Source organism: Agaricus bisporus (genome assembly GCF_000300575.1).
Source record: "Agaricus bisporus var. bisporus H97 unplaced genomic scaffold AGABI2scaffold_7, whole genome shotgun sequence".
Lineage (NCBI taxonomy): Eukaryota > Fungi > Basidiomycota > Agaricomycetes > Agaricales > Agaricaceae > Agaricus > Agaricus bisporus.
The window spans coordinates 845,445-857,887 of NW_006267370.1; the positions used below are offsets into that span (position 1 = coordinate 845,445).

The 12,443-nt window shown below is 46.8% G+C and overlaps 4 protein-coding genes across 4 annotated transcripts; 2 read left to right on the plus strand and 2 right to left on the minus strand.

Moving 5' to 3' along the window:
• Window positions 1-69: 69 nt before the first annotated feature.
• On the plus strand, window positions 70-2,460 carry AGABI2DRAFT_144125 (hypothetical protein; the record flags this gene model as incomplete). Its single annotated transcript, XM_006462511.1, has 11 exons — window positions 70-124; window positions 204-306; window positions 362-558; window positions 612-699; window positions 753-858; window positions 911-1,057; window positions 1,106-1,436; window positions 1,490-1,605; window positions 1,662-1,777; window positions 1,833-2,186; window positions 2,244-2,460. The coding sequence occupies 11 exons, from the start codon at window positions 70-72 to the stop codon at window positions 2,458-2,460; spliced, it is 1,830 nt and encodes a 609-aa protein (XP_006462574.1).
• A 58-nt stretch (window positions 2,461-2,518) lies between these two features.
• Window positions 2,519-3,187, minus strand: AGABI2DRAFT_119428 (hypothetical protein; the record flags this gene model as incomplete). Its single annotated transcript, XM_006462512.1, has 1 exon — window positions 2,519-3,187. The coding sequence occupies one exon, from the start codon at window positions 3,185-3,187 to the stop codon at window positions 2,519-2,521; it is 669 nt and encodes a 222-aa protein (XP_006462575.1).
• Window positions 3,188-4,900: 1,713 nt separating this feature from the next.
• On the plus strand, window positions 4,901-7,710 carry AGABI2DRAFT_186466 (hypothetical protein; the record flags this gene model as incomplete). Its single annotated transcript, XM_006462513.1, has 5 exons — window positions 4,901-5,123; window positions 5,176-5,597; window positions 5,650-5,933; window positions 5,987-6,887; window positions 7,246-7,710. 5 exons carry the CDS (start codon window positions 4,901-4,903, stop codon window positions 7,342-7,344), a joined length of 1,929 nt encoding a protein of 642 aa, XP_006462576.1. The 3' UTR covers window positions 7,345-7,710.
• Window positions 7,711-9,239: 1,529 nt separating this feature from the next.
• On the minus strand, window positions 9,240-12,162 carry AGABI2DRAFT_193693 (hypothetical protein). The gene is made up of 11 exons (XM_006462514.1): window positions 12,040-12,162; window positions 11,917-11,993; window positions 11,856-11,870; window positions 11,553-11,806; window positions 11,285-11,487; window positions 11,033-11,227; window positions 10,799-10,988; window positions 10,576-10,753; window positions 10,213-10,406; window positions 9,697-9,790; window positions 9,240-9,513 (listed from the first exon to the last, which is right to left on the minus strand). The coding sequence occupies exons 1-11, from the start codon at window positions 12,133-12,135 to the stop codon at window positions 9,261-9,263; spliced, it is 1,749 nt and encodes a 582-aa protein (XP_006462577.1). The 5' UTR covers window positions 12,136-12,162; the 3' UTR covers window positions 9,240-9,260.
• Window positions 12,163-12,443: the final 281 nt, after the last annotated feature.

Sequence of the window (12,443 nt, forward strand, 5' to 3'; positions counted from 1 at the left end):
GTCGTCAATGAAGTCACCGAAGAGGATGTCAAAAACGACGGAGACGACTCCGACGACGATCTCGGTCCAATGCCTCTACCGGCCACTGAAGAGGCCGAAAGTACAAAGAAAAAAAAGCGTAAAGGTATGTTCCCATTCATTTTTGGTGCTGTCCAGCCCTCAAAAGTACAACGGAAGAACCCACCTGCATTTTCGGTTTCCAGTTCTGCCTCATGAGCGACTCTACCTTGAGTATTTACCCGACGCGAACCAGTACTACAAGAGTTTCATGCACAGAGATGTGATCAACTATTCTGTTATGACCAAGTCTGTCGTTCTGGCACGTCTTCAGCGGGTCTTGAATGTTGATACCGACTTCTAGGACTGACTTCTTAGTCACAACGTCCATTGACGGACATGTGAAGCTATGGAAAAAGCAGGAAGCAGGGATAGAGTTTGTCAAACATTACCGAGCACACTTGACACCAATCTCCGGTGTTTCTGCCAGTGCAGATGGACAGCTCTTCGCGACAATATCAGAGGACCGGACAGCAAAGGTATTTGATGTAGTCAACTTTGGTGCGTTAATTCGGCTGTATGCGCGTTTCTTTCTGCTAATAAAAACGGAAAAGACATGATTAATATCATCAAGCTGGATTACATTCCTCATGCGTGCTGTTGGGTCAACCGCAAAGGTATATCCCAGGCTCTCCTTGCGGTGTAAGTGTACCTATCAATCTGTTCTGCCACTTCATCGCTCACTTTAAACACAGATCAGATTCTGCATCTGGCGTAATACGTTTCTATGACGGGCGAGGCGATGGTACGCCTGTTGATACGGTGGACACTCTCCACAAGTTCCCAGTGCACCTCATGGTGGTTCGTGATCCGACGCATTATAGTATGGCACCAAAACTTATCCCTCATTTAGTACAACGATAGATATGACATTGTCATTTCTGCGGATGAAGCAGGTTTCATCGAGTATTGGCAACCTTCAGAGCCTTGGGGATTGCCCAAATATATACCGGGCTTGTGGTCATTCAAGAGCTCGACTGACCTATATGAATTCAAGAAGGTAAGTCTACAAGAACTACGATGTATTGCTTGTTCAAATCTATTTTAGTCAAAATCTTTCCCGACATGCATCACGCTTTCACCCAATCAATCATCTTTCGTCACATTCTCCCTTCCAGACCGCCAAGTCCGCGTATTCTCAGTGCTATCAGGGAAACTGTTACGAAAATATGATGAATCTCTTGAAGCTATTCAAGAGATGCAACAAGCGGGTACTGCCATATACCAAGTTGAGACCATGGAGTTTGGTCGCAGATTGGCTATGGAGAAGGAGTTTGAGCTTCCTGGACCAGATGGTCACATACCCGCTCGTTGGAGCAATGTTATCTGGGACGAGACCGGCGCTTTCATCATTTACGCTACGCTTTTGGGAGTTAAAAGTATGTTATTCCCTAATCTATCGACACTTGGCCAAACGCTGACGTCTCTTCAGTTGTCAATACTGTGACAAACCGCGTTGTGCGGATACTCGGCAAAGATGAGGCTCTGCGATTTATGAATCTGTCTTTGTACCAGGGCGCTCCAGCAAAGAAAACAATCACAACAGTAGTATGTGTAACCTTCTGTGATTTGTATCAGATGTCGGTGGCTCATTCTTTTTTAAGGCCATGGCGGCTTCTGCCAATCCAATTCTTGCAGAGAAGGGCCAAAGAGATCCCATCCTTTTCTGTACAGGCTACAAACGTCAGCGTTTCTACATGTTCACGCGTTCAGAGCCTGAGTAAGTGCATATTCAACTCAAATGTTTAATAGTGTATTTATCGAAACTCCCCCAGGGACAAGTCTGGCGATCGTGATATCTTCAATGAGCGTCCCACGCGTGAAGAGCAATCTGTGGCAACAGCAACGACTGGTAATGTCGCCGGTCCTTCTCCCGTAGCCAATGCTGCTACGATGCACACTACATTCGGAGACATTCATATGCGTCTATTCCCGCAACAGGCACCAAAAGCTGTAGAGAACTTTGTGGGGCATGCTAGAAGTGGTTTCTTCGAGGGTATCATTTTCCACCGAGTCATTCCCAAATTTATGATCCAGACGGGAGATCCTCTTGCAGATGGTACGGGAGGAACGAGTATCTGGGGGAAAGAGTTTGAGGACGAGTTTAGCGATGATTTGAAGCATGACAGGTGAGCTATATCTGTATCATCTATGAATGAGAACGGCTACTGAACTAGGGGTGGCAGACCCTATACTGTTAGCATGGCGAATGCGGGCCCTGGGACTAATGGCTCACAGTTCTTCATCACAACCACCGCCACGCCGTGGCTGGACAAGAAACACACTATCTTTGGGAGAGTGCTTTCTGGACTAGAGGTCGTTCACGCGATTGAGAATGTCAAGACGAACAAGGTGGACAAGCCCTTCGAGGATATCAAGATCATCAACGTTGATGTGGAGTAGAATGGTGGACCTGCTTCCCACCAATGTTTTGATATGTCTTTGATTAGATGCGCCAGAGTTACAGTGCTACGCGATCGAGTGCGACATGCTCGTAATCGACATGTAATACATACTTCGAAAGAATTTGGGCCACACGAGGTTGGAATGTATGTTCCAGAAAAGATACTGTTTTTCTAGTGCTCACCGTACTATTCTCTAACGAAACCGGGCACGAAAATTGTAATAAAACATGCTGCTTGTCATTATCCTCGTCCCCTTGTGGTTTTCCGACTAAGCGACAGCGATATACGACAAGAGGAGTACCACTCAGAAATGACGTTTGACTTTCCGATTCCGGAACATAGGCGATAGGATAGTCTAGCAGCACAGCGGCAAGAGGTATCAAAGTTACCATAGAAAGATTCGGAGGCAATCGCAAAGATATTTCGGGAATGGAATCTTGGTTGGTCGTGAGGTTCTTTAGTAGATAACAGAGCACCTCCGTGAGAGGGGTTGGAACGGTACTGAGCTGGAGAGCTTGATTAGTCTGGCTCTGAGGATCAGAAGTTCTCTTGACCTTGCGGGGTTCAGCATTGTCGGGTAGATATATGAACACAGGGTAACAGCTGATGTTTTCGTTGTCGAAGAGGTCCTTTACTTTGACGAGGAAGAGAGGTTTATTGATGAAGAATGATTGATTAGAGTCGGGATCGTAAACATGAATGATATCCTTGAAGTGGTCAGACATCTGACACATGGATACGTTAGTTCATATTCCGGCGAATAAACATTGGTTTTACCGTTCGTAGATTAATTAACAGTTTGCAATATACACTCTCAGCCAGTCCGCTTGAAACATGCATAGCATCCACAAGGTACCCAGTACTCATTCAATGATAAGTGCAAAATAAAGACATAAGAGTCATGAGGAGCTCACCGAACGGATAGTGCGATTAAAGCCAAGTCGTATGCAAATGCTTCAATTTTCGAGTTTCTGTGGAATGCCTTCATGCCAGATGTTTGGGAGAGTATGCTGGTGATCAATTGGCTTAACACCATCATTGGTGATGGAAGAGTGCGAGTAAAAAGTAGTCAGACTCATTCCAGTGAGCGTCGGACATTACCGCCTTGAATTACAGAAAGTGAACTTGAAACCCAAAAATAGCGGGGTATCGTATTCGTTATTGCCATGATTGTCTCAACCTGAGGATGACTTAAGAATTAGCGCTATGAATGGCTCACCGACTCAATGGTGTATTTGACGACTCATCTTTTCTTGCTAGCCAAACCCACGAGAAAGCACATCGCAAATGAAATGGAGTAGAAAGAATATCTGCAACAAGGAACGGGTGCAGTCCAAGATATCGTATTAGGAATTGATAAAATAAGTTGACATGATACAGGTATAAGAATATAATCAATGTTCACTCGCGCCCGCGCACATGTGTGCTCTTCGAATGCGAATCATAGAAAATACCTGTCAAAACCAACCTTCTGCCTATTTCAATACGACTTGCTCTATTCACTTCTACAACTGGCGAAGGTGGTAATTTCAGAAACAGCAATTGCCAGTGGACGCCCAAACCACATATAAAAATTACGAGAGCTTCTTCAAAGTGAGCCCCAGGAGACGAGATTCTCTGCGTTCTAAGCTCCGCGGGCTACGTAACGTTTTGATTCCAGCTCAGATATGCCTTTTGAACTACTTTCAGCAGCGTCCATCGCGCTCTGAACTACGAAGACGATAATTGGCGTAAGCGACCACCATGCAGTTGTTTGCCACGGCAAGTGAAGCAGTAACGATACAATTGGTCCAATTGCCGAGATCACGTAGAGTATACCGTATGGGAGGGGCTTAGGATTGCGCGGGAGTTGAAGATGCGTTCGGACTAGGTCTGGATGCAAGAGTATTGCAAAATAGAGATGGACGGTGAGTGAGACAATAGTAAACCCAGTGGAAAAAGGAAGTGTAGTTGCAGATGAGCTGGGGACTCCTGGAAATATCGTAAGGAGAGGATTGACTTGAAATGATGTAATATGCCTGATAGATGAGGTCGTTATTGGCGACGGGAAGTATAACGAGCGAGGCGTACATTATGGCGGAAAGAAGAATGAGGAGCTTAATTGAGATACTATGTAGTAGTCTTGTTTTCTGGTATTGCTTGCGGAGCTCTGCAATCACGTCGTCCTGCTCTAAGTAAGAGGTTAATGCCACTGAATATCACCACGGTTGACGAAGATCAAGTGACCTTGCTCATCTAAAACCCGCGTTTCGCCGTCGTTATCCTGTTCAGAGAACTTGTACGTTGTGCGTCTTCTGAGAGCATCCATTACGACTTGGAGAGGTCTGCACTGCTATGTAGTTCAAGTTGCCACAACTTAACTAGAGGTTGCGTGCACGTGATTCATGATTTCCAAAAAAAGATTTTTAATTCGATATTTCACCGCTTCATTAAATTTCATGGCCTCCCTACCTAGCCCTATCGAACCTGGTCAGTTCGATGACGCTCCAGAACGACAACCGCTTGAACATATTGTGAATCGCGGAGCGGGCGGCTATATCGATACACATGACTTTGATGGCGATGAAGGCGAAGAAGATGAGGACTCCGACTACTACGAGATCGATGACGCATACGAGGAAGATCGCGTGGAAGACGAGGATTGGGAAGTAGCAGAAAGAGGTATTCTTGGCCCCTTCTGCATTTAAAACATGATTTTCACAAGTAAAGGTAGATTTCACGAAGCAATTCAACCGTCTACGGCAACATCTTGCTATTCGAACTGGGAACGCTCAGGGTGTATCTTCAGCAGTTAATGCGGGGACTTCTGTGGCTACCTTACCGGTTATAAATCAGCCTCGTTCCGTTCCATCTCAGAACTCTACCAAGATCTCCTCTGCTAAGGACAAGACAATAGATCAACTGGCCGCGTTCACATCCAAATACAACGCGAAACTTGCGAAACTTGATACCCCCTATGTACTAGGCGTAGGAGTCAATAGAAAAGGACCTAGTGCCCACGCAAATATGAAGGACAAGAGTGATCGTGCGACCAATGAACAGGTACTTGATCCTCGTACAAGGCTCATTTTATTCAAGATGATTGGGCGAGGTCTCATCGACGAAGTCAACGGATGCATCAGCACTGGTAAAGAGGTCCGTTAATTCTAGTTAAAACAGCCTCTCGTCCTGACGATGTGTTAAAAAGGCCAACGTCTACCATGCAGTAGCCCCTGAAGGCAAAGATTTGGCTCTCAAAATCTATAAAACATCCATCCTTGTCTTTAAGGATAGGGATAAATATGTCACTGGGGAATATCGTTTCCGCCGGGGCTACAGTCGCCGTAATCCGAGGAAAATGGTTCGCTTGTGGGCAGAGAAAGAGGTTCGGAACCTGAAACGCCTCGTTGCTGCTGGTATCCGCTGTCCAGATCCCATAGAAGTAAGGGAGAATGTTCTTGTAATGACTTTTCTAGGTGATGAAGACGGCTGGTACGCATCTGCCCCAGCGACCGGATTTCTACTACTAACCGTATGCAATACAGGGCATCACCACGCCTTAAAGATGCAACGTTACCTTCAGACGTGCTAGATTCTTTGTATGCTGAACTTGTCCTCATAATCCGACGTCTATTTCAGCACTGCAAACTCGTTCATGCAGATCTTTCCGAATATAATATTCTATATCATCAAAACCATCTGTATATCATCGATGTTTCTCAGAGTGTGGAACACGACCACCCCTCTGCCTTCGATTTCCTTCGCAACGACATCAAAAACGTGGAAGAATTTTTTGGCCGACTTGGCGTTCGATGTTTAGGACTCAGAAGATGTTTCGAGTTCGTCACTCGAGAAAGCCTCATTCTAGAGTCATCAGAAATATCCACCGCGGTGGGAGGCACGGATTCTTTGGAGGAACAAGTATTATCACAATGGCTGGAGCAACAGGAAGAACTTTCGGGCAAAACGGTAAGCAGCTCGGCTGAAGCTGCTCACGAAGATTCCGTGTTTATGCGGTCGTTTATTCCACGAACTTTGAACGATGTTTATGATCCAGAGCGGGATGTAGAAAAATTATCTAAAGGACAGGATAATGAGCTTATCTATGCCGAAACCATCGGCATTGTTAAACCAACGCCCAACTTGATTACAAAAGAAATTACGGCCGAAAGCGGACGGTCAATCACTGGAACAGCAAAAGAGGGGGTGTTGGTTGGATCAACGATTCTGGCTCCAGCCGTTGGTCGAATCGCTGACACAAATGTCTCTACTGCGGGAATTGACGCGAGTGAAAACGGCGATAGTGGGGCCGAAGATGAAATTGAACGTGGTGAGGGGGATTCTGAAGAAGAGGGTTCAGATCGCGAGGCCCAACTGCAAGGCGAGAATGGATGGATTGAAAAAGGGCCAAAGGGTCACCGTCATGAGGACCGTGAATTGAAAAAAGTGGGTATCAAACTCAAAGGCGTCTCGTTTCCTCCCTTCTCTTCTTTTCGTTCCTACGTTATCTGCCCTTATTATTTTTGCGCCCTTGACCTGCGTTGTTGCCGCTTTAACAAGCCCAGAAGCCTTGTCAAGAATTCCCCTGTAATTCAATTCTTGCGGCCATCAAGTTTCAGGCGCCACCCACTGCCACGGAGTACAATCAGATCTATCGTGCTTCCAATCTTTCTGATCGGCACTCGCAGGTCTGGGATTTTGCGAGATTTAGCTCCGATCTTTCTATTATTCTTCCATTTCGTCAATTCATTTTGTTTGCTTGTCTTGTAAGTCAGCTGCTAACGGTCTTTTTCTCCTTGCTTAGGAACGGAAGAAAGCGGTGAAAGCAGAAGCGAAGGAACGCCGGCAGAATAAGATGCCAAAGGCAGAGAAGAAGCGGCTCATGAAACGGTCTCGAGCCTGAAAGACGTAGTACGATAGCCTTTCTATTCGGTTCGCCCCCTGCAACGGAAGTTCCAGGATAGCGAGTGCCTGCGACCTGGAAACCAATGGGAACTTGGAAACCGGGTTGATCTACCCTTTCTGCCCTTTACCTATTCTGGGTCGCTTCTAGCGAGCTTGAGGCCTTGTTTAATGCATTGAACATTCCGAGCTTTACATGCGTAGTGTTTTCCATCAGTTGACATAGCAGGCGCCAGTATCTATCAACTTCTCCGCTTACGCATGAGAACGGCAGAACGTAACTGAAACTTTCGAATGGATTGACCCCCTATCTCTCACTGATTGATCCTCATATCATCTTATGGCTTACTTTTTATGACGTATTGATACTTAAAGAATGGACGTAAGTGATTTCGGCCCTCAACAGCCTCCAGCGACGGCCGGCATCTCAGCGTTCCACCCATTGCGATGGAGCGGGATCTAGTCTCGATCAGTCATCGACCGTACATACCGGTGATTTTGGAGATCGTTTAATAGAAAAACAAATGCCCACCCCGCATGGAGATGGAGTGCAACCCAAGTTGATATGTGCATATTTGAGATCCGGACAAGTAGCGGCAGGACCCCTGATAGTCCCTACAAATCGCATCCCGAATCCTTCCAGGTTTTTGTTCTCAAAGTTACTACAAGCTTCCATGGATAAAACAGATTCGAACGTTCATCATCAACTGTGATTGAAAAGGCATTATTTGACCCCCTACTCACACAAATTTCTCTAAAGACGTCTCTGGATGTGGGGGGATTCAACATGTACATATAGGGATAATCCGGGGTCCTGTAGTTCTGTGAGAAAAACATTCGGAACAATTCGAGCGAACAATCAACCGATTATCGTTTAACTTTTTTGAACAATCTTCAAACCGGAAGCATTTCAGACATTCTTGTTTCTTAACCAGCCCGGTACATTGATCAGGGAACAACTCAACGGGAATTACTTCTAGCAAAGGCCAGGCGGCACCTCCGCAGTAATTCGCACTCCACGCGCATCAACCACGCATCCCTTCTTAAACCCGTTCCCGGAGTTCGGAAGTTCTGAATCTCGGATACCGGAATCTGTACTATGTTATGTATATGAATTGTTTGTTTATCCGGCTGTATATGTATGTCAATATAAATTTGATTTTTTTTTTGTCGTCATGGGAGGTGAAATAAGCATTCAAATTCGGAAATGAAGTATAGCCGATGCGTCGGTATAATAAATATATAGGGGGTCTTTTTGAAGTTGGGGGATTCGGGAGCTTGAACAACGCCGATAACTCGTAACTTTACACGCGAGACTTGCGAAGTGTGTTCTGATAAGCACATTGCATATGTTTTTCTTTCGCGCGAGAAAAACATTGAGGAACGGGGTAAAAGGAAGGTTAAACTGGCAATACGTGGAAGAAGCAGCTTGCCGCGCCAAGACAAATTATATATTTCCCACGATTAAAAAGGTACAACTATCGTGGGGCTCGCCCAGCTCGGGGGAGGGCCCCACTGGGCCTTGAGGCCTTGAGGGGGCGCAAATGTCAGGGTTGCAGTAATTTCGCGAAGTGGGGGGGTTTTGTTGTCGTTTTGTCTGATTCCTCAAGTTTGGGATCATCAATCAAAAGAAGAAAGACGGGAGTGGCGGACGTAACCCAAATTATAAGCCGTTGGCCGAAAAGAGTTAACTTGTCAGAACAAAACCCAAATTTAATATATATAAATATATATGTATTCTCTCGGTGAGTGTGTTCCGCATTTATGAGTAGCAGCCGTCAAATTTTGGTATACTTGTAAGAGAGTCTCTTGAGAGACTTTCAAGGAGACGTGCTTCCTATTCTTCTCATCCTCAACAAAATTCAATAATATATATGATATATCGTATTCCTAGATAATGAACGAGTTCCACCCTTTCTACGCATCAGTAACACATCCACGACTAGCATCCGTCACAACCTTGGTATACTTAAAAAGCGTCCCTTGAGTCACTTTCAAAGGAGGCGCCTTCCACTCCCTTCTCCTCCTCTCCATCTCCTCATCCCCAACTTGAATCATAATACTATTTTTCACAGCATCCACAGAAATAATATCACCATCTCTCACCAACGCAATCGGTCCACCTACTTGTGCTTCGGGTACAACATGACCGATGACGAATCCATGAGATCTGTTTCAAGTCAATCAAAAAAAAACGCAAAAACGTCAGGTCAGTCAAATATTAATTATTAAAAAAAATAAAATGTTGGAAAGAGGAAAGAAGAAGTCGAGCACGCGTGGTTTGTTTTAAAACGGTTGAGTATCGAAGTCATCATAATAGAAGAAGAAAAAGAAAAAACAGCGAAACACTCACCCTCCACTAAACCTCCCATCCGTAATACAAGCAACATCCAATCCCAAACCAGCACCCATAATCAAACTCGTAGGTTTAAGCATCTCCGGCATACCTATTAAAGTATCCCACAAAAAAGACGTCAAAGAGATTGATAGGAAGGAGGGTGCGTTGCAATGGGTTATTTTTATGACATAGTGCCAAGCGTTTTTGTTCAGGTGGGGTTTATATGATGCCCGATGTTAAAAAAGCAATTGGGAGTTGTGTTTTCCGATCAAAAAAAGAGTTTGCCAGCGAGTTCAACCCACACGGTGTGATTCCATGTCCGATTTTTTTTTTGTCACATGTCGGAAGGCAATTCGGGTATACGAGATGTACCCAAAATTAAATCATCCGAACGATCCGTGAACCATGGAACAAAAACGTCCACAATGATGATGATGATCCAAAGATAAAGCCGAGTAGGGAAGAAGAAGAAAGAGAGAGAGATTCATCAATCACAAGAGACAGAGAAGGAGATAAGAAGTTTTTACTAACCAGGTCCGCCTTGTGGTCCCAAATATCTCAAGATAACAACCGTCTTCTCACCTTTCTTGATGGAACCATTCTCAACGGCTTTGACAAATTCGTCCTCCGAATCAAATGTTCTGGCTTTTCCGGTAAATCCCAAACCTTCCTTGCCAGTAATTTTGGCGACGGCACCACCAGGTGCAAGATTCCCTTTGAGTATCCTGGGAAAAGAATCAGGGACAAGATCAATGGAATAGGCGGAGAGAGATGAGTCATCCCAGATGCACACGCCATCAACGGGGGTACAAAAAATGGGATGGGTTAATGACGTGAAGGCGTACGTGATTGATGGGAACACACAGCTCCCGAACCGAGGAAACATGTACACACCTAATATGACCAGAAGGTTTGATAGGTTTGTCCAAAGGCATGATGACCCTTTGAGTATGAAAGTCGAGCTCGCCGTGCTGATGCACCCATCGGTCCAGGTTCTCGCCCAGAGTTTTGCCAGTGACGGTCATGTTATCGCCTTGAATGTGATTGTTCTTTAAAAGGTAATGCAGGATCTCTGCAAATAAGTATACTTGGACGAATCGATGGTAAAAAGACTCACTAGGAATACCACCCAACTTGTACACGTCCTCCATGACATATTTACCGCTTGGCTTAATGTCAGCGAGGAAGGGTGTACGGTCTGACACGTTCTGGAAATCGTCGATAGTTAATTTGATGCCAACAGAATGGGCCATGGCAATGAGATGAAGGACGGCGTTGGTGGAGCCTCCGAGAATCATAGTCAGGACCTGTGATTGTATTAGATTGAATCGGTGGCAATGGAGATGCATACCATGGCGTTTTCGAATGCGGATCTAGTCATGATATCCCGAGGTAAAATGTTCTTTTCGAGAAGATGGTACATGACGGGGCCAACGGAAGCACATTCGTCATGCTTTTCCTTTGATTCGGCCGGAAAGGAGGAGGAGCCTGGGAGACTCATCCCGAGAGCTTCTATGGCGCTGGCCATGGTGTTTGCGGTATACATCTGTGGTGGAGCAGCATGAGATGGGGGAAGAGGAGATTAGAGTTGAGATCTACGCACACCACCACATGCTCCGGGACCGGGGCAAGCATGTCGGACGGTGTTATATCGCACCTTTTCGGCTTCCGGAGTTTTGCCGTCTTGGAGATATTGGCCGTAGGACTGGAAAGCTGAAACGATATCTAATTGAGGGGCGCCGTCACACGAGCCGGCACAGATAGTGCCGCCATATACCATCAAACCGGGGCGATTCAAGCGGCCGACTAGGGAAAAAAGAAGAGGGGCGGATCAATTGAGGTTGTTGGGAGGAAAGGGCGGATAGACTGACGGGCGATGAGGACGCCGGGCATGTTCTTGTCGCAACCGGGAACGACGACCATACCGTCGAGGTGATGACCGCCGGCGGCGGATTCGACTTGGTCGGCTATCAAGTCGCGGGACTGGAGGGAGTAGGACATTCCACGGGTGCCCATGCTGATGCCGTCGCTGACGCCGACAGTGCCGAACTGGTAGCCAATGATGGCGGCATTTTTGAGGGAGGCTTTGATCTGTTGACCCAGGCCGAGGAGGTGTTTGTTGCATCTGGAAGTAGGGTGAGGTTGGGGAGAGAGGAGGAAAGACCGAAACGCACGGATTTCCCTCGTACCTGGAATAAATTGAGTATGAGTAGGAATGAAGGGGGCGTGACGTACCAGACACTGGCGACACCGACCATGGCCTTTTGGAAATCAGCGTCGGTGGAGATGCCATCTGTCGCATAGAGCATAGCCTGGGTGGGGTGCGTGAATGAGCGGGATGGGGAGGAGAGCGCGTACCTGACTCGCGCCCTGGTCTTTGGGCTGAGTGACGACCCGGCTGTGTCTGTTCATGGTGGCATAGGCCCTGGCGAGGAGGGGTTTTGCGGAACGCATAAAAGTTTTTGGGAAAGAGGACAAATGATCCGTCTGGCCGGCGCGGAGATGGGCCGGAGTTGATTTCGTTGAATTACGTACGCTGGGTTGCCATTTGGGCTTTTCTTAGATCTTACATGCGCTCTCCGGGCGCATGCCTACGGCTCCCACGCCGGGTGCACCCTGGGGAGGCCGGGGGAGGGCGCGGGGGTTGGTGAGGGGGGCGGGGGTGAGGGCGGGGCGAGGGCGGGATAACGGGGCCGGAGAGCCGGAGAGGGCGCGGGGAGGGCGGAGAGGGGGAAGGAAAGGGAGGGAAGGCGGAGGAAGGG

What these genes read in the sequence shown, in the direction of transcription:
- AGABI2DRAFT_193693 (XM_006462514.1), bottom strand. Translation starts at nt 12,135, where the DNA reads ATGCGTTCCGCAAAACCCCTCCTCGCCAGGGCCTATGCCACCATGAAC. An exon ending in AAGACCAGGGCGCGAGTCAG is followed by an intron (nt 11,994 to 12,039) that starts GTACGCGCTCTC and finishes CACCCCACCCAG; the next exon opens with GCTATGCTCTATGCGACAGA. An exon ending in GGGACCACAAGGCGGACCTG is followed by an intron (nt 9,791 to 10,212) that starts GTTAGTAAAAAC and finishes ATACTTTAATAG; the next exon opens with GTATGCCGGAGATGCTTAAA.